This window comes from Epinephelus moara, chromosome 19 (assembly GCF_006386435.1).
Source record: "Epinephelus moara isolate mb chromosome 19, YSFRI_EMoa_1.0, whole genome shotgun sequence".
In the NCBI taxonomy this organism is placed as follows: domain Eukaryota; kingdom Metazoa; phylum Chordata; class Actinopteri; order Perciformes; family Serranidae; genus Epinephelus; species Epinephelus moara.
Window position 1 is genome coordinate 21,748,636 of NC_065524.1, and position 25,311 is coordinate 21,773,946.

The 25,311-nt window shown below is 40.5% G+C and overlaps 2 protein-coding genes across 4 annotated transcripts; both read right to left on the minus strand.

Annotated features, from left to right (window-relative positions):
• Window positions 1-261: 261 nt before the first annotated feature.
• Window positions 262-10,767, minus strand: alox5a (arachidonate 5-lipoxygenase a). Of its 2 annotated transcripts, none has more exons than XM_050071154.1 (14): window positions 10,492-10,763; window positions 7,907-8,105; window positions 7,711-7,792; window positions 7,510-7,632; window positions 5,792-5,898; window positions 5,516-5,688; window positions 5,274-5,420; window positions 4,965-5,168; window positions 4,798-4,884; window positions 3,811-3,989; window positions 3,510-3,631; window positions 3,004-3,104; window positions 928-1,098; window positions 262-701 (listed from the first exon to the last, which is right to left on the minus strand). In XM_050071154.1, exons 1-14 carry the CDS (start codon window positions 10,639-10,641, stop codon window positions 522-524), a joined length of 2,025 nt encoding a protein of 674 aa, XP_049927111.1. In that variant the 5' UTR covers window positions 10,642-10,763; the 3' UTR covers window positions 262-521. The 2 variants fall into 2 exon arrangements, with proteins under 2 accessions (XP_049927111.1, XP_049927112.1); XM_050071155.1 differs by having other exon boundaries at window positions 519-745; window positions 10,492-10,767.
• Window positions 10,768-11,306: 539 nt separating this feature from the next.
• Window positions 11,307-22,043, minus strand: slc25a16 (solute carrier family 25 member 16). Of its 2 annotated transcripts, none has more exons than XM_050071557.1 (10): window positions 21,726-22,043; window positions 21,389-21,511; window positions 20,135-20,227; window positions 19,916-20,049; window positions 19,626-19,689; window positions 18,200-18,321; window positions 17,980-18,046; window positions 17,662-17,824; window positions 17,476-17,544; window positions 11,307-15,657 (listed from the first exon to the last, which is right to left on the minus strand). In XM_050071557.1, exons 2-10 carry the CDS (start codon window positions 21,477-21,479, stop codon window positions 15,501-15,503), a joined length of 960 nt encoding a protein of 319 aa, XP_049927514.1. In that variant the 5' UTR covers window positions 21,480-21,511; window positions 21,726-22,043; the 3' UTR covers window positions 11,307-15,500. The 2 variants fall into 2 exon arrangements, with proteins under 2 accessions (XP_049927514.1, XP_049927513.1); XM_050071556.1 differs by having other exon boundaries at window positions 21,389-21,534.
• Window positions 22,044-25,311: the final 3,268 nt, after the last annotated feature.

Sequence of the window (25,311 nt, forward strand, 5' to 3'; positions counted from 1 at the left end):
CAGCCGACAAATCAGCAGCAACTGTGTGATGCTATCATGTCAATATGGACCACAGTCTCTGAGGAATGTTTCCAGCACCTTGTTGAATCTATGCCACAAAGAATTAAGGCAGTTCTGAAGGCAAACGGGGTCCAACCCAGCACTAGCAAGGTGTACCTAATAAAGTGGCCAGGTTAATGTTGCATTAGTGTTATTAGATGTAAAGCAAAAAAAATTTTGTTTTGCACTCCTAAAAAAGAGTTTGGAATGACACACTGCAGCTACAAATGAAAATGTTTTATTTGCTGACTCAATGCAACAACATTTTGACCAGTTTCACACAAATAAATGTCCAAAAAAAATTTAAGAAGCAAAGTTGAGGATGGCAAATTGGCTTTTTCGTCAGCACATACACATTTAAATATACACAAAACCCCACACTCGGGTGACAAATGTAGGTTTCTCACAGCATATTTGGACAACTCAGATATATTCTCGATGTGCTATTTGCAACATATGAAGTAGAGACCGGATTTTATTCCTCAAACAGCGACACTGTTTGGAATTCTGTCAGGGGACATGTTGTAGTACGGCAGCTTCTTTCCCTCATTCCTCCTCTTGATGGAGCTGCTTATCTCTGCCAGCTGCTTCCTGAACCTCTCCATGGCCGCCTTCACTGGCTTCTCTACAAAGTGCTCATCAGGATACATGCCCAGGTACAGCTGCAGGGGGAGAGAGGAGACAGGTCATTCAGCCAGGAGGCACGCTGCGAGGAAATAAGCACATGTTGGAGTGGAGGAAAGCTTCTAGAGGAGATAAGAAACGTATAGTCTGCATCAAACTGTCTTGGCCGATCTTTAAAAACAGCCCAGGCTGTACGGAGACGTGTGTGTGTGTGTGTGCGAGTGATTGCCCGTGTTGTTTGGACACAGAGTACCCTTTCCGTACCTCGGCCTCCTGGTACTGGCTGAGAGCCCAGACGGCCCCCAGGTGCCAGCTGGAACGTCCGCGATCAGGGAGGCTCTCGATGATCAAGTTCACATTTGCCAGGCCCTTCTGGTTGGGTGGGGGCCTCCTCATGGTGGATGGAGCGTTGGGGATCCAGGAGCACCAGTCATACTACACAGTGTTCACAAAGATATACAGCATGTGCATGCAGTCCATTTATTTAAGCAGAATTTTGAGTAACATTTCCTGCTACTTTGTACTTCCACTCCGCTACATTTCAGAGGCAAATATTGTAGTTTTTACTCCACAGAAGATGAGTCTAGAAAATACAACACACTGCTAAAGATTAAACCAGTGGAATCCAACCATTTGTCTTATGGCCCCTTACAAAAAAGCAGTGTCTAGTTGAGGCTCCTTATTTCAGATGATCAGTATTATCAATCCAATAATATCATCTGTAATAAAACATCAGTCACACGGGCCATTTTTCTGTAAGACAAGTATCTTTTCATCACTGAGTACATTTTGTTATAAATTCTTCTGTACTTTGACGTATAGGAATACTTTGCCTACCAAATGATCATTTGTATATCAGTTACTCACCTGTGTTACGTTGAATTTGTGACGAATCTAAAACACTTCCACAGAAACAGTTTACAGAGGAGTGGCGTGCCTCAGGAAGCATGTGTGTCTCAACTCCGCTAAATGAAATGTACCAGCAGAGTTCACGCCCTTGCTCAGGCACGCTACCCTTATGTGGAAGTGTTTTAAATATAATGGTTTAACTGAAAATTGGAATGGATGGTGCTGCACTTGTATGGCACCTTTTAAGCCTTCCGACCACTCAAAGCATTTTAATGCTGCTTTAACACTACGTCACATACACACAAGCATACACTGGTGGCTGAGGCTTCTATACAAGGTGCCACCTGCTACTCGGTTAAACATTCATACATATTCACACACATAGCCATCAGGTGCAATTGAGGGTTTAGTATCTTGCCTTAGGACACTCTGACATGTGGACTGAAGGACTGAAATGCCTATTTTCTGATTAGTGGACAAACCGCTCTACCTCCTGGATTGTACTGCATGAGCTGTGTGAGAGTTTGTAAACTGATGTTTTGATATAGTTTTGCTGCTGTTAAACGTGGTCCCCCTTCACTCCAATTCATGAAGAATTTTCCTCCATTTTTGGATTCTTCGTACCCCGTTGAGGCATGCGGGTGAGTAATCAATATACAAATGATCATTTTGTGGGTGACGTGCTCCTTTAATCACCTCATTTTGTGACACCCTGGAGGGGGTTGACCCCAATGCTGGGAACTACGGGATCAAACTGCCTAATCATATATCAAGTATTTTGGTTAAAACTAACAACTGTGCATGCTACCCAGCCAACATTTGTATGTGGAGGCCCATGTGGGTCATAAATGGATGGAAAAATAGGCCCAGCTTCCACACTTGCCCTATGCCAGTTGCCCACATGGATGAGTTTACCCAAGTGGGCTCCTGATGAGATATGCATTTTGGGTTCATACCCACTTGGTACCCAGGTAAACCGAGCATAACCTATGTGGGGCCCACTTGATTAAATCCAACCATGTGGGCAACTGGCATGTGGCCATTGTGGAACCCATAGACAATCCCATATGGGGCCCATTTTTTAGCCCATTTACCACCTGCACGGGCCCCACATACAAATGTTGGCTAAATATTTACCTGATGCATCATTCCACTAATGTCATCTATAATATATCAGTCGTATGGGTCATGTTTCTGCAGAACACGTACTGTTACTTGAAATTTTCAGTACATTTTGCTGATTCTACTTCTGTACCTAAACTGGATAGTGAATGAAGGAGTTGTGGAGTATTTGTACTCTGTTGTTCTGGTACTTTCACTTCAAGGATCAAAGATATGAGTACTTCTTCCACCACTGTCTGTGTGCATGTGAGCACACACACACAAACCCTATGTTGAACTGAACAGTGAATGAACACTCATCCATAACTGTGAATCAGTTTTTAAAAATAAAGATATTGAATGTCAGGTTCCTGATTGTCGATGACTTACCTGTCCAAAGTTGACCGCTGCGTGCTGAGCTGAGGCAGTGAACACAATGACGGTCAGATACTCTATCAACTCCTCACGTGATTTCAGAGACTTGGGAAACTCTGTGCACAGATTGAATTGACAAAGTGAGCCTAAATCTTTACAAAATCACCCCTGCCTTCCTGGTTGCTGTGAAAAGATCCTTGCAAAACGCAGGTAATGGAGAAATGCAGGAAGGCATTACAGCACTGAGGCAGTGACACCATCAGACTCCTGTGGCTTCCTGTCTTCACCCTCAAACCATTCGTCTATGACTGAACAGATTTGAATTTGTAATGCTGTCTGTTCCCTGTCGTACCTGTTCTCCCCAAAAAACCCTACACTAATAAAATATTGAAGGTTGAGTGAGCTACTTCTCTCCTTGGAGAAAATAAAAACTTTACATATTGGTTTGTTGCTGTATTTTGAATGTTTTCGCAATGCTAAAAGTAGAACTATACAACAGGACGTCTGTAATGTGAACTCACCACAGTAATCGAAGTCCTGCATACCGAAGCTGCACACATCTTTAATGAAGGCCTGGATTTCTTCGTCTCCCTGCACTGTCTCATCGCTTTTGTAGTAGATGTTCACCACATCAGACACAAAACTGCCAGAGAGAAAATAGGAGTCACGTATAGAGGAAATAAAAAAATGCTGTAACTTTTCTCTCACACACAAACGTTCCCACACTGTTTGTCCTTTGTCGAGACTGTTGTCTCTCCTTCAAACACGCAAACTATTCATCTATGCTGTTTGTAAAAACTCTTAAAAAGAACTGCTCCTCACCTCTTGGTGGCCTCCCACACTCTGTAGCCGTCGTCTCTGTAGAAGTAGGTGGGCAGCTCCTCCTTGTTGTCCACACCGCGGGACTTGATCATATCCGGGAAGCACAGAGACCTGAAGGTCAGAGACTTCACGGCCCTCTGAACCAGCTGGACGTGACCACCTCCACCTGTTGCGTTCGCCTTGATGAAGATGGAGAATATACAGCATAGTCGCACACGTCACTCATTACTCCTGCAGCTAATGACTGCTGCTGAGTGTCCATTACTGAATGGCTAATTAAATGCAAAGAAACTGTCTACATGTGGCTCTGAGATTTTCATTTTCCGAATATGATTTACTTAGAGGAAGTAAACTGGCCTTTTGGGGGCTTTCCTCCTTTTCCAGCACATTATTTGCATTTAAACTGAAAAATAAAAACCTAAATGAAGTGTCAGAAAAAATGAAGACTGCGTTGAGTTTGTAAAGTTTGTCTTTTCTTTGTACCAAACTACACCCCCCAACCGTATCACCACGTAGAAGGAAGCGCGCATCTTCTGCTAGCTCACTCAGCACCATTGAGCTAGCTAATATTACAGCTCAGCCAAGATCTCGCACTCTCATGTAAACACCCCTCCTCCATGAGTAGATGCACCATTCCTTCTGTGTGGTGATACAGTTGAAAGAAAATAGTTCGAACATGAAACCGCTGACCACAAGCTCTAAGGATTATCTTGAGTAACTGGGTCATGATTTCTGGAAAGAGACATTGCTGTTGAGTTTTGTAAGTGTATTTTTTTGGCGCTTAAAGCACCACAAGCCGAGTGCCATCTAGTTCCATTATATTAGCGAGAAGGCAGACATCTCTATCACCGATATCTCTATCATTCAATAACTTACACCAAAACAATTTAGACTGATAAACAGCAATACAGGTGAGAGGAAAAATATGTATTTTTGATTTTGGGGGTAACTGCCCCTTTAATTTTGTATCCACATCCACACACTCACCTTGTCAAAGATGCCACACTCACAGATGAGCTGCTCTCTGGCCTTGGTGTTGATAGCAATGGTAAAACGAATGTGTGGGATAATGAGCTGGGAGAGGAAACATCAGTCCATGAGCCAATCAATCGATCAAATGAATCACTCACTCGTTTAATGCGTCAGAGTTTTACCTTGTACACAGGGTGAACAGCAGGGAGTTGCCTGTACATGGCGATAGCAAACACCTCTGTCATCAGATGAGTCCTGAGCAGGTGTGTGATGGTCTGGTGGTACTGGAAGTCGGCTGAGCGGACCCAGATCTTAGCCAGCAGCCAGTCGTACTGACCATCAGTGGGCAGGAAGATTGGGGTGTCTTCACCTGGAGTCTGCCCAAGCTGGGAAATGACGCAGGATGAGGGAGAAGCAGGGAGAAGAGGTTAATGGATTTATACTGAGCAGCTAACCTCACGATGTAACACACACAGCTGCTCAACATGCACCTGTATGGCTATGGGCAGGATCTTGTTCTGGGCGTTCTTGTAGAGCAGACAGATGGGAGCTGCCAGGTACTGCAGTGTGCAGGGGTCTGTGCAGTTAGGGCTGATGCCTTCCAACAAGTCGTAGTCTACTATGTAGATGTTACCTGCCTGGAGGCAGAACACTGATTCACATTGTGCCATAGTGGGAGAATTCTTTGGGAACTTATAAATAGACTGACAGACACAGACATGAGCATGTCTACCTCTATTTCCTGTTCCAGAGTCAGTTCCCTCTCCAGGCTGACAGACACCATCTCATGAGTGACGGGAAACTTGTCAGGAAGTTTGGTGCACTTTCGGATCATTACGGGGTTGCAGCCGTTTAGAAACTGGTACCCAAACATGAAGTCCTCCTTCCAGTGCTGCATCACATACTCTGGATAATAAAGTAAAATAAAATAATTATGATATAAAACAAAATAAAATAAAAGTGAATTAAATTAAATTAAATTAAATTAAATGTGACATGTGATACTGACCTGAGATTGTGTTTTTGATTCTCACAAAGATCGTCTCAAAGTCAGCAAAGTCACTCCAGGAGGACTGGAACATGTGCATGAACTGGTTCACAAACAGGTTCTCTATTCTGGAAATGGTTATCATCATTATCATCATCATCATCATATTCCACACCATATTCACATCAGAAAAGTCAAAGAACATGATTGTTCAGCCAGTGTCAGACATGTGCTGTTTAAAATGTTATTTCAGGAAAAAGTTACACAGCTTTTTTACTGATGTTCCATCTGTTTGTAATCTATGTAAGTCTATGATCAGTAATTTGACACATTCTCTCTGTTCATGCAGTAAACTTTACACAAACTGGAAAAGCATCTTTCACTGTTTCTCAGAGGCTTTTGGGACCTACATCCACTCATAACCATCCTTGGAGCATCAAGCTCCTTATCTTTTGCCAATAAGTATAAAAAATGGCTGTTTTATTTGAAATTGTGATTTTGAAAAACAAAAAAAAAGTTAGAGTTAATTTTGCAAGTGTGGAAAGTGGACTTTGTATGATTTCTGGTTGAGTGAAATGGCAAACACGTTACATCTTTGTAATGAAGATAGAGGAGATGTGTTTGATGTCTGAGACACTGCACTAATTTTTTTTGTCAGGGTAAGAACTAAGGTGTTGTGTCAAATGTAAAACACATTGCTGTGTATGTTTCTTTTCTTAAAACTATGTGTGTACATGTGTACTTTTAAAGAAAAAAATGCTTTCTATTATATTCAACTATAAACTGAGCATGGCGTTAGTTCAGACAGGACACGATGTCAGGCTCAGCTCACATCCCAGCTACATCAGCTGATCTCAAACAGCCCAATCAACTGATGGAGCAGCTGACTGATGGAAGGGAGTCAGCAAATCTCATTCAGGACGCCCTATTAAAACTGCTCTGGCCTGCCTACTGTTGCTGCTTCCTCTGCCAGCTGCTTTGCAACCCGCCCCCACTCCGGCTCCTCCTTTTCATGCTGTGTCTGACTTATCAATGTCATTTCTGTTTGTCACTGATGCTGCTCTGCTCTGTTCCTGGGAAGTCTTTGCTGCTGCTCTCCCTGCCTTAGGCTTTCTGTGTAGGCGCATGGAAGGGCAGGGAGGTTTGCTCTCTCTGCCTCAGGCTTTCCTCATTTGCACGTGAAAGGGCAGAGAGGTGTAAAGAAATGTGTTTTTCATACTGTACATGTATTTATGATGATTTTGCAGCCAGAAGTGGCCCTAATGCAAATTTCACTGCAGCATTTCTGTCAACACCTTTGTAGCTCACTATCCCAAATTATGGGACGTGTTTCCATCTCGCATACATTTCCACCTCACAAATCATTATCATGTTTAAAAGTTTTGCCATTTCTAGCTGTTTCGGAGCTACGTGATGCAAACAGCTGTGTTTGGGATCTGTGTTGTGTTATTGTGTCTATCTCTCTCGCCTGCATCAAAGTGCAATGCAAATGTCCCTGGTGATAAACACACAATGACGCCTCTGTCTTTCCAGGAAATCTGAGCACAGAAAATAGAAGCATGTTATCAGGCTGGAGTTCAGCATCTCATCGTGGCATCGTGAAGGTTTTGCATTGAAAAACACCTCTGAGGTTAAAGCTCCACTGACTCTGTTCTGTACTGAGGGGCGTCAGCTGTCCGTACAACTTCTGCAAACCTGTAAAAGCTTTATTACAGCAGGCTGTTAGAGGGAGCACGTACGCCTTACTGTAGTTCAGCACAAAGTCCACTCCCTTCTCACTGTCAAACTGGATGTCCCGCGGCAAGTCCTTGTGTCTGTTGGCATCTATGCTCATAGGAAAGCCTGGCTGCCACTCCTTCCACCTATAAAGGACAGCAGAGATGTTAGTGAGCAGTCTCCTATAACACACAACCACAAACTGATGTGTAGAGTGAACTCACTTGTAGGTTTTTCTTCTCATGTCCAGCTCTTTTTGCCTGTGCTGTTTGACCAGGCTGGTCTTGTCATCCTGAGGCAGATGTGCTACAACAGACAAAGTGACAGATGGAGCAGAGCTTGTGCTGCAGACTGACTGATGAGAAAGAGGAGGCAGTCAGTCTGTGAAACAAACAAACAAAAAAATATGACTTGCTGTACCTCTTCCATCCCGCAGCACCACTTCCTTGTCATCCACCAGCCAGCGGAAGCAGGGGAACTCCACGTAGTCTCCATCTGGGGTCTTGACTGAGATGTACTTGCAGTACCAGTCGTCATGCACCCAGTACTTCTTTTTCTCGATCTTCACCAACACAATCTCTCCCAGGTTCTCCCCGACCCTCACATCATAGGAATCCACCTGAAATTGAGTCAGTGGCTAAATAAATCATGTGCTGGAGAAATAGCAATGTGTGAAATACATTTGTGTACATGTAAACATAAGTGTTATGTAAAGAACATGAATGACACATGATACAGGCACATGTGGTGCACACTGTCATAGTTCCATACATGACCTACTGTATGAGGGTTTGGGGAAATATATACAAAACCATCACCAATTTAATTTTATGCTACAGAAGAGAGCGATAAGACTTGTAAACAGAGATGATTATCATGAACGACCCAACAATTGAATGAACTTGCATGCTCTAAAATTGAGAGATTATTTGTGGAAGTTTTGAAAATGACTTGAAAATGCAGAATACACTTAAAAGATTTAAAATAAAAATAAAAAGATTAACAAATAAAGAACTGAGGGGCACCCAGTGGCTTAGTGGGAAGAGCAGGCATCGCATATGCAAAGGCAATGTCCATGCTGCAGCGGCCATGGGTTTGATTCCAGCCAACAGCCCTTTGTTGCACGTCATCCCCTCCCCCCTCTCTGTCCCTCAGTCACGCTCAAACTATCCTACCTAATATAGGACAAAAAAAAATCTGTTTGGGTGTTTTTGGTTATGTATAATCATATATATTTTGTTTTGTTTCTTTCATTTTTAGTGTATAAATACAGGAACTGTGCAAAATAATGAATGTAAAAAGGGTCAGTGTAAAAAGCTACAATTCAGTCAACTTCAAAATGATTACTTACTGTTTATTTATTCATTAATCTTTAGTTGTTTTAGTTGAAAATGATTTAAATAAACTTAAGATGTGGACTTTCATTGGTTGAGGGGCTTGCAGAACTAGTTTGACAACAGAAAGCTATAGGTTGCTAACATGTGACTAACATTTTATATTATCTTGTAATAAAAACAGATTATTTAGCTCAATAAATGTCTGTATCCAACTAAAATTTCAGGACAACAGTAACAAGTAGGATCTTAATCTTAATGGAAAAATAGGATTTAATATAAAGCTGTATAAAGAATATTAAATGGAAACTAAATTGTATATTGATACTTTACCCGACTTTAAAAGGCAGGTCAATGGATTGCCTAAAGCAGTATCAGCGCCAACCAACGTTGGATGTATAAAGAATTTTACCCCTTCCGATATAGATGCAGGGTTTAGAAAACGGGCAGAACATGGACTCGTGAATCTACACCAACTCTGTGATCACAGCAGCCTGTAAGTCATTTGAACAGTTAAGAGAGGAACACATGCTTCCTAAAACAGACTTCTTCAGATATTTACCATTAAGGAGTTTTCTAACAAAACATAAGGAGTGCAATAAAGTTTTGGAGCCCACCCCAATCGAGGAGTTCTTGATAAAAATACAAACAGGAAATTGGGGCAAGAAAGTTGTAGGTTATTTTTATCTGATATTTTCAAGCATGACTCATGACAACACACTACAGATAAAAAAGGAGATGGGAAACTGAAAAGGGTACACACATACCACAGGACAAAAGGGAGGAAGTATGCATTGATGCACACTTGGTAACCAACTCAAATATGTGGAGGGAGTTCAGTTGGAAGGTGGTAATGAGATGTTTTCAGACACCAGAAATAGTGGCAAAAATGGGCTCAACATACTCGAATAAATGCTGGAGAAACTGTGGTACACAGATTGGCAACCATACCCACTTATTTTGGACATGCACTAAGTTAAGTACATTTTGGGGAGTGATTTTTGAAGCGCTTAAGAGAATTTTTTACCAAAACCTCATTAAAGATTCAAGGATAGCATATACTGGGTTTAACACCAGAGGGTATGGATGGGAGAGCAAAAGAATGCATCACAATTAATTGGTTAAAACCTGATTTAATCTCTACTTTGTAGGCTTGTTAGTTTTTTATTGTCTCGATTTTATATCTTTTGTCTTTGTCGTGAAACTCTATGTGAAGTCAGGTCTATTAATAAATTTCCTTTTGTCTCATTATCTTTAAGCTCTATTTGTAGTTTGAAACAAAAGGTGTGTGTCTGTCACTGCACTCTCTGGGGAAAAAAAGTTTAATTAGTCAAAAATAAACCTTAGTGGTATTGCAGAAGGACTGCCACAAATTTCTGAGCAGAGTAAATTACATTATAAATGATAACAATTCCATAATAAAAAAGTCTGCTTCATGTTCACAGCAGCAAATATTTTTATAGTCCCATTGTCCATCATCCAAAATGAAATTATTTTTTATCTAACATAATTAACCTCAAGTTCTTCTTCCTGTTTTATATTCAAATGCAAACACTCCATCTCAGTGTTTGTGTGCAGTCATTTTGAGCTCACAGTTCATCACAACATAAAAATGGATGTATTTGTCACACAGTCGTCCTCGCAGCTCTACAGCAGTGTAACATCACTTACCGCCCCCCTCTCAAAGTCGTTGTAAAGAGGTTTGTCCAGCAGCGTTCTCTCACTGCACCGCTCTGTGCCCACCAGTGTAATGTAGATATAATCATCCGTCCCCGCAAACCACTGGCTCCCTGTGGACACAGTCACTGTGTAAGTGGGCATAGTGGTCACACAGGTCCAAAGGCCCTCTGAAGATGAAGAAACCTGTGGGAAAAGCAAAACTACCACATAAAGTTCGCCTCAAGATTTTAGCAAAGACAAGTTCCCCCTTCTTGCGCAAAACTGTGTTTCTCTCACTGATGCTCACTTCTCCACATTTCTTCTTGCACAAACAAGACAAGGTGAAATGAGGCAGCAGAGGGAGGTGCTGGACACGACTCTCCACCCTCACTGTGAATGAGGTCAGAATATAATACAACTGTCCTTCCTTGATGTATTAGCATGTCTAGGACGGACACAGTGAAAGGCGTTGTATGCCAGGAGCTGATATCAAATTCATTGTCTTTGTATGCGAACAACAGCAAGGCGTTTAATTATAAAAGCATAATAGATGAATTCCTGCATCACAGACAAAAACACTGAACATCACGGCTTTACATTTAGGCAGCGTCACACGGATGATGTGGGAACGACGGGAACATGAACATACATATCTTTTACACATCACATTTACAAGTCAAATCAGTATACGACACTGGACAACAACAGGTAGTGTATTCCAGTTTCAGTGAAATAAATGCAAATGTATTATTGACTCCCGGGGGCTGTGTGTGTGTGTGTGTGTGTGTGTGTGTGTGAAACTCAAGCTTACTTTTCCTTCACAAGTCTGACTCCAAAACTTTTCCTCCCTTTCTCTAAAAGGATAAAAACCCACCTGAGTCAGCTTCTGCCGCTGCCTGACAGTACGTACGTGACAAGATCATTCACAAGGTCACACTCACAGACAAAATAAAGACACAAGCGTTGGTGCTGTTTTAAGAAGGTGACATGTAATGTGGTTCAGCAAGGCAGGCAAAACTGAACATGTACAAACAGAAAAAACAACCGTCAGACAATTTAAGAAAAAGGCAATTTTCATTGTTCAGTCATTCTGAAAACTACTACATCTTTCAGTCACATCTAACAGTTTCATTAAGTAGCACAGTGTACTATTACGTACATTTACATATTTAAATACCGTCCTTTGTTACATCTGTTGCAGTGAGCAGCAGGAACAGAGCTGATCTGTCCTCAGAGATTGACAGGAGCAGTGAAAGACCATGTGTTTCAAATCAAAAGAGCAGAAAATGAAAGCACTGTAGATGAATGAGTGGCACTATGAATAAGCGGAAATGTTGCTGAATATTACATTTTGTTTTCAAAATGGTAGCTGCCACTTAGAACCAGCGAGAGTGTGTGATTATGCTCTTAAGCCCAGGCAGGTGGGCGCAGCGGGATGCTATAGCTCATTTGTTGTTACATACACTCAGCAAATGAAAGTTACATAGAAGTCGCTTCTTTACTCGCACTTCTCAAGGTGATTTGGGAGAATTTTATGCTTTGAGATTTTGCTCATTTCCAACAAGTTGAACAGGCACACTAAAATGAACATTTTGGTTTCAGTGTTGTGTGAATTATCTCGGTAGCAATTTCAATCATGCAAGCAGCATAGAAAATTTACAAATCTTCATCCAATGTTTCTTTGCGCTGTGTTTAATTGAGGAGCTGCAACGAGGTGACTGAAGCCTTTTTGCCACCTGACTTCCTCTAACAGTGACTGACTTTCAAAGTGTTCAGTAGTCTGTGTCATTATAGTTCCCAACCTCGGGGCCTGGACCCCTCCAGTGGGTCATATGATGAATCTGAGTGGTCACAATATGATCAAAAAGCAATTTAAAGGAATATTTTGTCTGTATGTTTTATTTGTGTATCACTTACTTACTGTGTGTTACCTTGACTTTGTAAAGACAGCTTTGTTTTTCTCCCATGCCTCCATGGCAAACAGAAAATCCAAAAAAGAAGAACATAATTCATTAATTACTCTGTAATGTTTTAGTGAAAATACATGTTTGTTAAGTTCAGAGCATACGACTGGATGAATGAGACTTAGATTATAGTGCACGATTTGTGTGAGTTTGTAAATGTATGTTTTCATATAATTTTCCTGTCAATTCATGAACAATGTTCGCCTTTTTTGGATTCTCCGTTCACCATGGAGGCTTGTGAGGAAAACAAAGTTTTCATTACAAATTACAGGTAACACATGGTATGTAACTGATATACAAATGGCCATTTTGTGGGGGAAGTTGTCCTTCAACACCCCATTTTAGCTTGAACATGCTTCTCTTCTCAAATTCAAAAAGTGCATTTGAATCCTGACCCATACCATCACCCCTGCCTCTGCAGCACCCTATGACCGCTGACACACCACCCCACAGCTCTGACAGATCACCTCTCCAGTGTCCCTCTCTCCTTAAGTCCAAACTGGCCTGTTTCAGATGTTTTAATGTTTAGATATTAGTATTCACAGGACCATAGCTACATATACAACTCCTGTTTTAACTCCAGACTGTCCACACTGCTGACAGCTGGCTGCTGGATCTAAACGGTACATCTGAGGATGGAGTGAAGGTGGCGTTGCCTCCTAATCTAGGGCAGGGTGTTCCAAGAAATTGCAGATTTGGGTGGGGCAAGTAGACAGAATTATTGAATCGTCTTTGAATCGAATTTGTGTTTGTGTGTTTGGGCTTTTCTCTGATTTTTGCTCTTTCGATAAATATTGGGTAACCTTATCTTTTCAGGCCTTCAGCAATTTTTAATGAGACAATCTGAGAAGTTAAAAGGGAAAAGAATCACTGGTTGGTGGATATATAAAAGCTGTGATGAGTGGCCGTGCGTGAACTTTGCTTCATTTTTAGGGGTCACAAGCCAATGAGGTTGGAAACCATCTGCTCTTTACCAGTCTCCCCTCCCCCCCAATTCATAAGCAGTGTTTCAGAGGCTGAGGCATCAACTGAAAGCATGTGATGACACTTCAATAAAACACATTAATCTCTCTGGTGAAGTAAGAAATTGAATAAAGAGAAAGGCAAGAGGATGAAAAAAGGAGAACGCTTGTAAAACAAACTGATGAGACTTGTGTAAACATTAAGATCAAACGTGATTAAATGACACTCATTCAGTCATTAAAGTGGAAATAGACACACTTTTTGCTTTAGCTTATCATTTTGAAGTAAGTGATTGCACAATGTAATGGCTTTAGAATAATGGCACCATCAGCGTTTAGATTCGTTCCCTATGAGCCAACCAGGTATGATCTCCTGGAAAACAAAGGCTATATGGAAAGAGAATACTGCTTATGGTTTCCTTGGTAGCTATGGTTTAGTTACCAAAGTATAACTGTGAGTTTGTGGGTATTTGCAGTCACTATCCCCAGCTGTGGAAATGGCGGACTGTGCAACAACCAAGGTAACTGTGCGAACTGTGGTAGTTGCTCGTCTCTGAGGAAAACAAATAGCAATCTGGTTGTCTTTGCAAAGTGGCGCCAACAATAGCAACACCTGCAAACATTAGGGGAAGAAAAAAGTTGTCTGTTTCCACTTTAATGTTCAGCCTAAATGCACACATCCATTCAGTAGCTCAAGTTAATAGTCGAAAATTTAAGTTAAAAACACTGCATATATATTATATCACTATCTGACAATTTGTTCAGCTAAACAGAAAATTATCTCCTCTGACTTGTGCGGATGTTTGAAATGTGTATGAATATTTGTGTCCAGCTCTGATGGTAAACAATACAATCGATATTCAATGCTGCCACCCAGTGGCAACAAGTCGCTAAATCAATAAATAAAAGAAGAAAAAGCTATAGTGATGAAGTGCAAGTTTCTCCTGAGTCCCCTCATGTCCTGCAAGACATGTCAGATCTACATCCATATTATGTAAAAAAAAAAAAGAAAGAAAAAAAAAGAAAAGCTGACATCTTAAACTCAAAACATCTCTCTGATCACAGCTGAGAAAAGATGTACAATATTCAATATCATCAAAGCTACAGACTAAAAAATAAGAGTGCACGTTAACCAACGTAAAAAACAAAGCAATTTAAATCACATAACAGTAACTGCTCTGTTTCAAGCTTTGGCAATAACATTTTCTTAAACTGAAATCATGTGCCACCTCTGTCACTGCATCTTTCTAAAAATAAAAAAAAACCTGCCGGTTAATTGTGATACATTAATAATAGATTTCTGAAGAGGACAAAGGTAAAAACGCACAAACAGCAACTTCTCCTCGAGTTACTGCATCCCAAATCGGCACTGTAAATTTAAAGACAAACTGAATAAACAAAACATTGAAAATCATCAGATTATTTAAAAACTCCAGCCACATTTCAACAATAACTTTTGATCACCTTGGTGGTAAAAAGAAGATATGATAGACGATTTTTAAAAATATGTAGCTGAAGAATTTAGTGATACTCTATTCAAATTAATGCGTCTCACTGAGTTCCCTTCCTGATTAGAAAAAAAGCTGCTAATTTGATCTTTTTAAGTTGATGTACATCTTAAAATCCCAACAGATCAGAAGACAGACAGAAAAAGCCAAGTGAGAGAACATCTATGCGAACGAAGGGGCCTCTACACAATCAGGGCGATATGTTAAAGAGCATATCGTCGCCCTGAGCCATCCAACCATCCAACTGCTGACCCGCTGTATCCACAGTGATGAGGGAGTTGCTCAAATTCAAGCCACATGTTGTGTTTGAGTAAGACTTCTCTTAAGAGGTGGCTACTCACAAAAGCAGGAAGTAAGGAGGAATGAAATAGGACAGACTTGGAGTGTCTTACTCTCTGATATCCTATTTCCTTTCTCGTCTAATGACTTCCCTGGTGCCTTCAGTGAACTCGACAAAAGGGTGATTCCCATATTGAAGAGTTTAAGACGTACCAAATGACATCACTCTACAATGGAAGCATCGAGGTTGATCTGCGACTTGGAGCACAAAGGGCCCTGGCGAGACTCGGGATGTATAAAAACAGCGACTAGTTCAGGTGGAGCATCTGCTTCATGAACTCATAGGTGGTAAAGGCCACAGCCTGGGAGGGGACGCAGCGGATGTAGTTGAGAGAAAGGCCTCGGTACAATCCCTTCTTGATCCCATACTCCGTATACACATACATCAGGGTCTTCCTCAAGGATCTGTTTGGGTGCAAGACAGGAAGTCAAACACTTTTTAGACTGACAAAAAACAGACAGAGAAATCTACAGTTCTAAGGGCTTTTTTGTCCTAAGTGTGGTCATGTTATGTCCTGAAGCTTTTATTTTCTTTGAGCTCACCAAGCAAATTTATAACTATGTTGAGCTGACAATTAAGTATTGAATCTTGGATATTTTTACACAACAACTTACAGTTTTTATTATTGACATTACAGGCGTGATTAATCAATTCATTATATCTTATTATGTTAATGTTATAGCATTAGTTTTTTAAGTTTTAATTATTGGTTTTGACATTGTTTTATCCCTGGTGTTAATTTTTTTATCCTATTGATTCCAGGTTTTTGATTTTTAACATTTTAATGATCTTTATCTGAAATCTTTATTATTGTTAATTTATTTTCATTTTTTATTTTATGTATTTTATTATTGTATGCTTCAATTTTGCTGTGTAGAGTATCTTGAGCTACATGATTGTATAAAAGGTATAAATAAAATAACAAAAACAAAAAAAAACGTTTGTTTTTGAGATATGCCTAAAAACTTGTGTATGAGACAAATGACCTTCTACTGATGTACTGCCTGGATCTTTTTAAAGCATTCTTCTAAAATCAAGGAAAAGCACATAATGCAAAAACAATAAGCAGTGTTTGCACTAGCATAGTGTGATCTTGTAAAGGTATGAACGGTATGTTCCCGTAGTTTTGCAGCTCAGTTGCGATTATACTCCTTGATGTTTAGGACTTTAACATTATATCAAATGTAAACGGCCCACCGACCTCTGGAATTTTCTCTATAGTATTAAGCACACACTTCATCATCAGACTCTCCTTATTAAACCAAACATGGAAATATTTTGAGAGAGAACTCCTCCATTAATTTTCAAAACATGGACCCCTCAACACAGAGGGAAACAGGGACCAAACATTATTTATTAAGGACCCTGTATTAAAGAGATTACAGGACAAAGTCCCCTTCAGTACTAATTAATCCTGTAGCCAGATGATCACTTAACCTTATGCTTGTGAAAAGATGAAGTTCATCAGCGCTGTGTTGTGTGTCATTTCTCATTTTAAAGGGTCACCCAATAGATTACAGTTTCACTACAAAACACCTAAATCTACAGAGCCCCTCTGGGGTCACATGGTAGGAAAGAAAAAACCTGATGTGTAACATAACCATACACATGATTTTGAAGATTCAAAACGCTAATGTAGCTTCCCAGGGATTTAAGCATTTATTTTTCTAATTCTATTTAACTTGTAACAACACATTCACTGAAGTCCTAATAGGTATGACTGTTGGTAGTTATAACTGGCTCTCATTAAGTATGCCGAATTGTAATTTTATAGCCTAATATTTTTCGGACGATTAAGCTAAACTGATATGGGCTAACCTCAGCTGGCACTTATTGCCATAGAAGCAATAAACATTCAGGTAGTGGGCTGAAGGAATGTAAGCAGGTAGTGTGATCAAGCTACACTGTAAATGGATTGGATTGTGAATCAGAGAGCACAGATTACACAATGGTTAGCAAGGATTTACATACTAAGTTTGTTTCCTACCATGTGACCCCAGAGGGCCTCCGTACAATTAAAACCAGATGACGTGAGAAAACTATACTGGAGTAGCTATTTGTTTCTTTGTTTGTTTTCACAACAACATTCTTCAGAGACACCAGGAAAATCCAAAAGCAAAAGATGTGTCTCACCATTATTTTCTTGAGTACACTGCACACACTGGCAGATGTAAGGCAGAGCAGTACATCAAAGTATCACGGAATATGGAGAGGATACTTACACGCATTTCTCAGAGTCAGGAAGAATGGCTCCTAACTGCATTCTTCTCCTTGCCACATCCAAAGGGTACCTAGTGAGAAGAAACACAGTGTGACACATCAACCATCAATAAATCTTTGTAATCAATAAAAAACTCCAGCCACGCTCTGAGCTCGAGGCTTACTGGCTGCCTGCCGACGGAACTTACGATATTGTCTGAGCAATGGCACCGGCGACCCCCCCGCAGAGCAGGTTAACGTGAGTTTTCAGAATGAGGACATCGGGGTTGTCTGAGGAGGGGCGTCCCAGCAGCTCGGGGAAATGTTTCAAGCCGAGGCTCTTCAGGGTGCCAAAAGTGAAGAATGAGAAACCTGGAGGACAGAAGCAGGTGAGAGACAAAGAGTGAAGCTAACGCAACACAAAGAACGCTTGTGACATATCTGAAGGAGGACATCTTATGTTGTTCTGCATGTTGATTTCTTGAATCATGATCAAAGAATGGTGTCAAGATATGCAAAATAATCACCTGCATACGGAGCCATTCCAATAAGTGTTGGAGTAAGTCCCCTATAGAAGCCCATGACACCCCCCTCCTGCACACAAAGAAAAGAGGTCTGACTGTCAGAGGTAGATACAGTACACATTATTGACTAAATCAACAAAATAAGCTTGCATTGACAGTCATACTGAGTCTTTTAATGCATTTTTAATGAAGGTTTGTGAAGACTGTGTTGTTTGTTTGAGACCTTAAGGTAGATGGTGTGGAAGGCATTGGCAATTCCAGTGTAGCGATGCTCTCCTGTCACCTGGAAGGCCAGTCGGGCTCGGATCACATCCAGAGGGTAGGTGCATATCACCGCAGTCATCCCTGAAAACACACACCGCGAGAACAAACATTGCAAAAACACAAAGTTTATGATTATGATCTACTGAGATTAAACAGGCATAGTAGCTGTATTTAATTTTATGTGACTGACCTTCCAGGTTGTCTCTTAGGGCCCTATTGAAACAATCTATAGAGCATGGTCCAAAGTGCATGGCGCAAGTGTATTTAGGGTGTGTCCAGCTCCACTTTTGCTGGTTAAACGGTGCATAATCTGGGCATACAGCAACGTGCAAGGGGCAAAGAGGGCTGTATTTAGTCCCTTGATTAATTATGGGTGTGTTTTGGGCGTAACATCAATTCAACAAATCAGAGTGTTCCCTATAGAAGCCAGGTGTGCCTGCACCTGGCCGCTGCTATTTACATTGCAGATTCTGCGAGTTTTCTGCTGAGAGTAATGCAGTAAGAGCAGTGATGTCCCTTACGCAAATATCGCGGGACATTTAAGCAAAAACTAAAAACTGTAAGTATAAACGTGACAGAGGAAACAGAACTGAACTTATAGCTTCTGATCAAAACAATGAAGTTAGGTTGCTCCTCCTGCATAAATGCGCACAGCATCTCTTTTAATGCGTGTGTACAGAGGGGAGTAAGTGCATTTGCTGCTTACACAACATGGACGCTAGCCATGAAAATGACAACTGCGTCGGTCTTAAAGAAGATATTCTTTAGGACAATACACACACATGTGCAAACAGGAGCTACATGCATTAAATGGAGAGATGTCAGAGTGAGGGGGCTGCCTTGGACTGGCACCCCGAGCAGTTGGGGTTTGGTGCCTTGGCACTGCCCAGAAGGCGAACTGGCACCTCTCCAGCTACCAGTACACTCTACATAGTTGGTTTGTAGGGGGACTTAAACCAGCAACCTACCAGTTCCCAAGCCACGCCCCTATGGAGTGAGCCACTGCCAGCCATAACTAAGCATGACAGTTGTGCTGTGTGTCACTTTGCGCTGTCGAAGATATGGCCGTCAATCTCTTTACTTTACTGATGCAAGCAGACTGGGAGCCTGACTACTTCAATATCTTTTATTTTAAAATTTAACAACACACAATAACAAGATGTGACGCTTGCATCCTAGTGATGCAGTATACAAGAAAGTTTGTACAGAGGTGACAAATGTGAATATAGTCTTCTATTCAAGGGGAACAAATAACAATGCCTATAATCGATAAATTTACGAGAGAAGAAACAGTAAGTGGCACAATGTCTATGTCAGTACAGCACATGATGTCCACCTGGCACAGACTGAAAACGCAGCTCTTATCAGTGAGGAAGATAAATTACCTGCCATAGACCCTGCCATGAGGCGGTGGATGTGTCCGGAGATTCCAATCTTTTTACTAAGCAGCTATAAAGGGAGGAAACAAAGGTCAACAGGTTCACTAATGAAATAAAAATGCACAGACATTTCACTTCAACTGCAGCAAAATGTCATTATAGTGAACAACATATACAGTAACAACAAAAACACATTGCGTTTCTCTGGACAACTGCTATCCTCGGTTTTACTACCACCCAGTTTTTATAACATTGCCCTTTGAATGTGTTATTCCACCGTAAAACATGCACTGTACCTTTTTATATTTGTCGAAGGCCATGAACTGGATGGCTCCATAAGGAAAAATCCTGACCATCATTGCCCCGTTACCCTTGTACAGGCCGCGGTAGCCTTCTTTCTGTGGCACAGCTCTGAGAGTGGAAAACACTCCTGCAAAGGAAGATCACAAGTTTCACTCATGAGGCACAGAAGTGTGAAAACAAACACTTACTGGCCTTTCCGCTGATATCTTTACCTAGATGTTTGTAATGAGCATTCTGGGCTTGAAGGAGAATTTTGACTCTGTCCAGAGGAGCGATGGTTGTCTTGGCACAGCATCCTGCAACACCTAAACAAAAACAGAGCAAGACAGCATCAACACATTTGTTATCGAGTATTCAACTTCTGATGTTACTATAGTTGAATAGTTGGTAATGTTTTTAAATAATGAATCCGGTGATGAAACAAGCCTATCACTTACTGATAGCTGAATAGTTCAACATTGAATTATAAGAGAAGCATTGGTCTTACAAGTGTTTAAAGAAGCCAACAGTCAGTGGACAAGGGAACAAAGCAGTCAACCCCTCAGATTTTCAAGTGCAAAATTTGTTTCAAAATACAGTGGAGGAGAAACCACAAATGACGACACAGAAACCCTCTCAACTGTCTTTCCTGTAATACAAGCGTGACGAAAGAAACCAAATACTTACAGACTAAAAATATGTTTAAACCCAGCTTGTGTCTGCTTGCAAAAACTGTCGATTTCAACATTAGTTTCAGACATGACATGCGGGCTGTGTTATTGTGCTAAAGGTAGCACAGCATGCTTTAAGGATATGGTAAAGGGATAAAATACATGAATAACAATTTAGTAACAAAGTACGCATAATCTCCAATCAAACAGCGGTGGATTACACTTTTATTGGTATGTTTAAAATGTTGTTGAGTGTGTGAAGTCATGATCGATTGGGTCATATTTTCTTTTCTTTTTTTTCATTGCTCTTTTATTTTTGCTTGCTAGGCTCCACAGCAAGGTCAGAGATAGGTGTCAGAGGAGGAATGGTGTTTCCAGAGCCACTATGAAGTCATTTTTAAGATTATTTATGGGGCTATTTTTTTTGCCTTTAACGACAGGACAGTCTGAAGCATGGAGGGGGGACAGCATGCAGCAAGGGGCCACGGGCTGGATTTGAGCCTGTGGCCCCTGCAGCAAGGTCACTGCCTTTGCACATGGGTTGCCTGTTCTACCCACTGAGCTACAGGGTGCCCCTGCTATAAAGGTTTTGATGACTATGTGCAGTGTGGGTAAAGTCAGGGTGGTTGTGCAACACCTGTTTCTGGGTCACAAACTAAAGCAAGGGACGATCAAAGCAAAGGACATGGTGTTTGTATGGTAAAGGAATGCAGTCTTGCAGATACAGCAAGGCTTGAAACTATGTCCTAGTGTCAAAGTGTTCTGCCTTATGTAAATAACCACAGACTTGAATGTGATAGTACAAACAGATCCTACCTCCAGCTACAAAGGAGCGAAGAAAGTGGTAGTCCCTCTTGGCAGGGGTGCTGCTGATGGCAGATGTGGAGACAGCAGCCTCCGATGTCATCCTTCCTGCTTAGGTGTCTGCCACATCCATAGCTGTGCAATTCAGGGAACAAAAGCTGTAAATGGACATGTGACTGTGAGCATATCGCATAGTCCAAACAAACATTTGAATTGGCAAATCAGACGATGCGGTTTTGTAATTAGGCTGGTGTAATGTTGATACGTCATGGCATTTCAATGGGACATAAGTTAACGGTTAGGGTGCAACCAGTGGGAAGATTTAGCTAACAGGCAAGCTAATACTCACACGATAATTAAAAACTATTAGAGGCACAAAAACAGCCAAAGGGAAGGTCGGTGCGAAGATATGTCTTCAACAAATCTGTTTCTCCTTCGCTGAGTTTTCAGCTTGTCTCGTTTCCCCACTTCCTCGGGATGATCCTGGCTGTTAAACTGTGACGTTACCATGGACACCGGCTGTCACCGCACCGAGAAGCTCGTCCTTTTCTATTTCAGGTCAAACACGGACTAAATATTGTGGTAATAAATGAAACTGAGGCACTTTTCGAGATACAGGCGATCGCATTTGTGCCCTTCGGTCCTTTCCGACTGACTGGACCTGACCGACAACAGTCGCACGTTAATGACGTAGTGTGACGTTTCAGAGGGGTGACGGGGGCGATTTTTTTTTCTTTTTTTTCTTTTAAGGATGATATCACTGGGAAGAAGCGGAGAAACAACGTAAAACAGAAAAAATGTACGTTACAAAATATAATATAATAGTCCTAGGCTATATAATACTGGTTTTCTTATTTGCTTGAACAAATTTGTCCATTCAGAAGTTACATTTTCAAAACAGTTCACACACAGGCCTAAACTGAAAGTCAGTTTGTCTGCAAAATGCTTTTTTTTTTTTACTTACAAAACATTAAACACATGCAACAAAGGCAAATATCTCCATCAAACAACATGAATATATTCTCTAGTCAAGTTCTTCTTCAGTTCTTTTGTGCTATATGCTTTATCCATTTGTTGCTACTTTACATACTTACAGTATGTGCCAAAAATAGACAAGCAAGCACATCACAGAATGAGTTGTATTCTTTTCTCTAAATATAATTTTTCCAGAGATAACAAACCCTGCTACACTCTGCACCTGCAATTTTCACACTTTTTTTTTTTTTTTTTTTTTACGAAAGATGCCCTGTTGAAATACTGTTAAAACCAGACATCTTATTACATATATTTTATTACAACACATGCAACACAGAGGTAAAATCTTTTATAGATGGATAAGAACTGATTGATGATTGTAGAGTTGTGCAAAGGAGTTTCACATGGGTGCATTAGACATACATAATTGTGCAAATAATTTCTATCAGCTGTAAATTCATGATTTCCTTTTGCTGAACATGGTTAATCCAATAGAGTTTTGGGTCTTGCTATAAGATATGTGTTTACTGCTTTGAAAAAGGGAAAAATGTGTGCAACCAATTAAAAGTGTGAACGCATCTGCAAGAGAAGACTCCTGCTGTGCTCAGAAGGTGATGATGAAGATCAAGTGGAAAATCTGTAAAGCCCATCATGAAATGTAAATAGTGTGGTTACAAGTTATTATGCATGTTACAAATATGTGTACTAGGTTGGGGATGGGGGGTGCATGGGCTACGGTGCTGGTCCAGCCTATTAGCTATATAGTCAATGAATCAACACAGTATTTATTTAATCTGAAATAAGAAAACACATTACATAAAAAAAATCGATCTTGGTTAGGAGCTATAAAGAGCTTAAAAGCCATTTATGAATGTATGAATAGAACAATAAATTTACTGGGGCTCAGATCCTATTTAAAATCCTCAGATAGTTTATGGCACATATTTCCAGATACTTAAAATGAATACTAGGCTTGAATTTCCTCATGAAGTGTGATTATTACATCAAGACTCTACCTATTAAGCTAACCAGCTATCATCAGCAAGTCCTTTTATATGGGCCAATCTCGTTTTTGGACTGAGTGCATTATGTTTTGGTAAGACAGATAACAGAGCGTGCACCTAGCAAGATGGCGACCCCGTCCCACACAACGTGATGTAGCCTACCGTCACATTTTATTGTTTTTTTTTGTTTCATTTTTAGATGTTCTTTTTTATCTTAATTACTCATATGGATTTTGATAGGCTAGGCCAGTTTGGACCCAATTGACTGTATACATGCAGGAGTAATTTGACTCCCAATTACATTATGTGTCATATATATTTTTATATATTTTATACTTTGAGAAATCTGATTTAGTATGATTTCAGTCAAACTAACATGTTTACATGTATTTTAAAAGTTTTAGGGGTAGGCAACCTGCAGCACCAGAGCCACATGCGGGTCTTTCGCTCCTCTCCAGTGGCTCTCTGTGGCTTTTTTATATATCATCAACATTAACCTTAAGAAGTTCTTACATTATCCAACTGTGAAACTGTCTATACACCAAAAATATTTTAACATTTCATCATCTACAGTGTGCGTCATACATCTATGGCCTGGCACTTTTTCCTCGAAATTTTGCCAAACCTCAATAGCATTAGCTAGTCTTGAGTCTCCGCAAGGAAAGCTATGGATTCCAAATCCAACAAAGAAAAAGTCATGGAGGAAAAAAAAGTATTTAATACGGTGTGGACAAGTTTGTTTGCTTTTACCATCAACACTGCAAAGTTAAAGTACCGACTAATCTTAATGAGCCCACTGCAGTTTGGCCACCTTGAAGTAAAATATATTAATAAAAGCTTATTTAGACCAATTAATAATGTTGATTGGCTCATTTAGACTTAATAGGCTGTGTTGCCTTCATATAAGGCTCAAATATTTGTTGCAGCTGGTGACAGATTATTTTTTAATTATTTTGGTCAAAAGTGGCTCTTTTGATAGTAAAGGTTGCCGACCCCTGGACTAACACAATGCATCAATTTTCTCTAATGTCATGGTCTTTGTCCCAAATCACTCCCTACTCACTTTATAGTCCACTATAAAGTGTGTTCGCCATTTTGTAGTGCTGGCCGAATGTATGGTGGAAATTATTATACCCTATATAGTGGACTCAAAGTATCCCACAATACACTGTGAAAAGTAGTGTACAACCAATGGTCACTAACCAAGCAATATATCCCATTATGCATTGCGCCGAAGGAACGGATTGACTATATATGGAACGTACTGAGATGAATGTGGGGAGAGAGAGCGACTCGATTACAACCTGCTGTGCATGTTTAAATTATAATGACATGTTTAAGTTTGTTTTATCAGTTTTCCTTTGCCATGTAATGAACTGTCAATTTACTGTGTCGTCGTCAGTTCATGAAGAGATGAAAATAAATCAACAACTGATCTCAAGTGCTTCACAGTTACTGTACAGAGTAGGGCTAATAACGCTAGCTAATGTTAGCAAATTGGGTAGCATGTCAGTATTACATGTTATAACATGTTTTAATAGTGCGACAGCAATGATGTAATTAACTACTCCAAGAAAATGACCTGAGTAGTGTGGAAAGTATTTCAGATGAGCTCACAATATGTCATCCTCTAAAGAACTTAGTGAGTAGGGAGTAACGTCACTGTGTCCCTCCTTCACAGTGACGACACTGATCATGGACCTGTTGTGAGTGATATTTATCCAGTGGTGTAAATAATCCTTTTTAGATATCAATGTCACAAAAAAAGGAGATGTGTATTGATTTTAGTAAAATTCCCTCAGTCATCTCCCCTGTGGTGATGGACAAACAATCTGTCGAACTTGTGCAGCAGTACAAATACCTCAGTACTGTTGATAGCAAGCTGTGCTTTGAGCTCCAAGTTGATGTTGTATGTAAGAAAGTACATCAGCGCATGCACTTTTATCGCAAGCTTCG

Excerpts from the sequence above, each read along its gene's own strand:
- alox5a (XM_050071154.1), bottom strand. The coding sequence starts at position 10,641 with ATGCCCACTTACACAGTGACTGTGTCCACAGGGAGCCAGTGGTTTGCG. Across the intron at positions 7,633-7,710 it reads ATGAGAAGAAAAACCTACAA|GTGGAAGGAGTGGCAGCCAG; the intron begins GTGAGTTCACTC and ends TGTCCTTTATAG. Across the intron at positions 702-927 it reads GCCAGTACCAGGAGGCCGAG|CTGTACCTGGGCATGTATCC; the intron begins GTACGGAAAGGG and ends CTCCCCCTGCAG.
- slc25a16 (XM_050071557.1), bottom strand. The coding sequence starts at position 21,479 with ATGACATCGGAGGCTGCTGTCTCCACATCTGCCATCAGCAGCACCCCT. Across the intron at positions 18,322-19,625 it reads CATGGCAGGGTCTATGGCAG|GGATGACTGCGGTGATATGC; the intron begins GTAATTTATCTT and ends GTGTGTTTTCAG. Across the intron at positions 17,545-17,661 it reads GCCATTGCTCAGACAATATC|GTACCCTTTGGATGTGGCAA; the intron begins GTAAGTTCCGTC and ends TCTTCTCACTAG.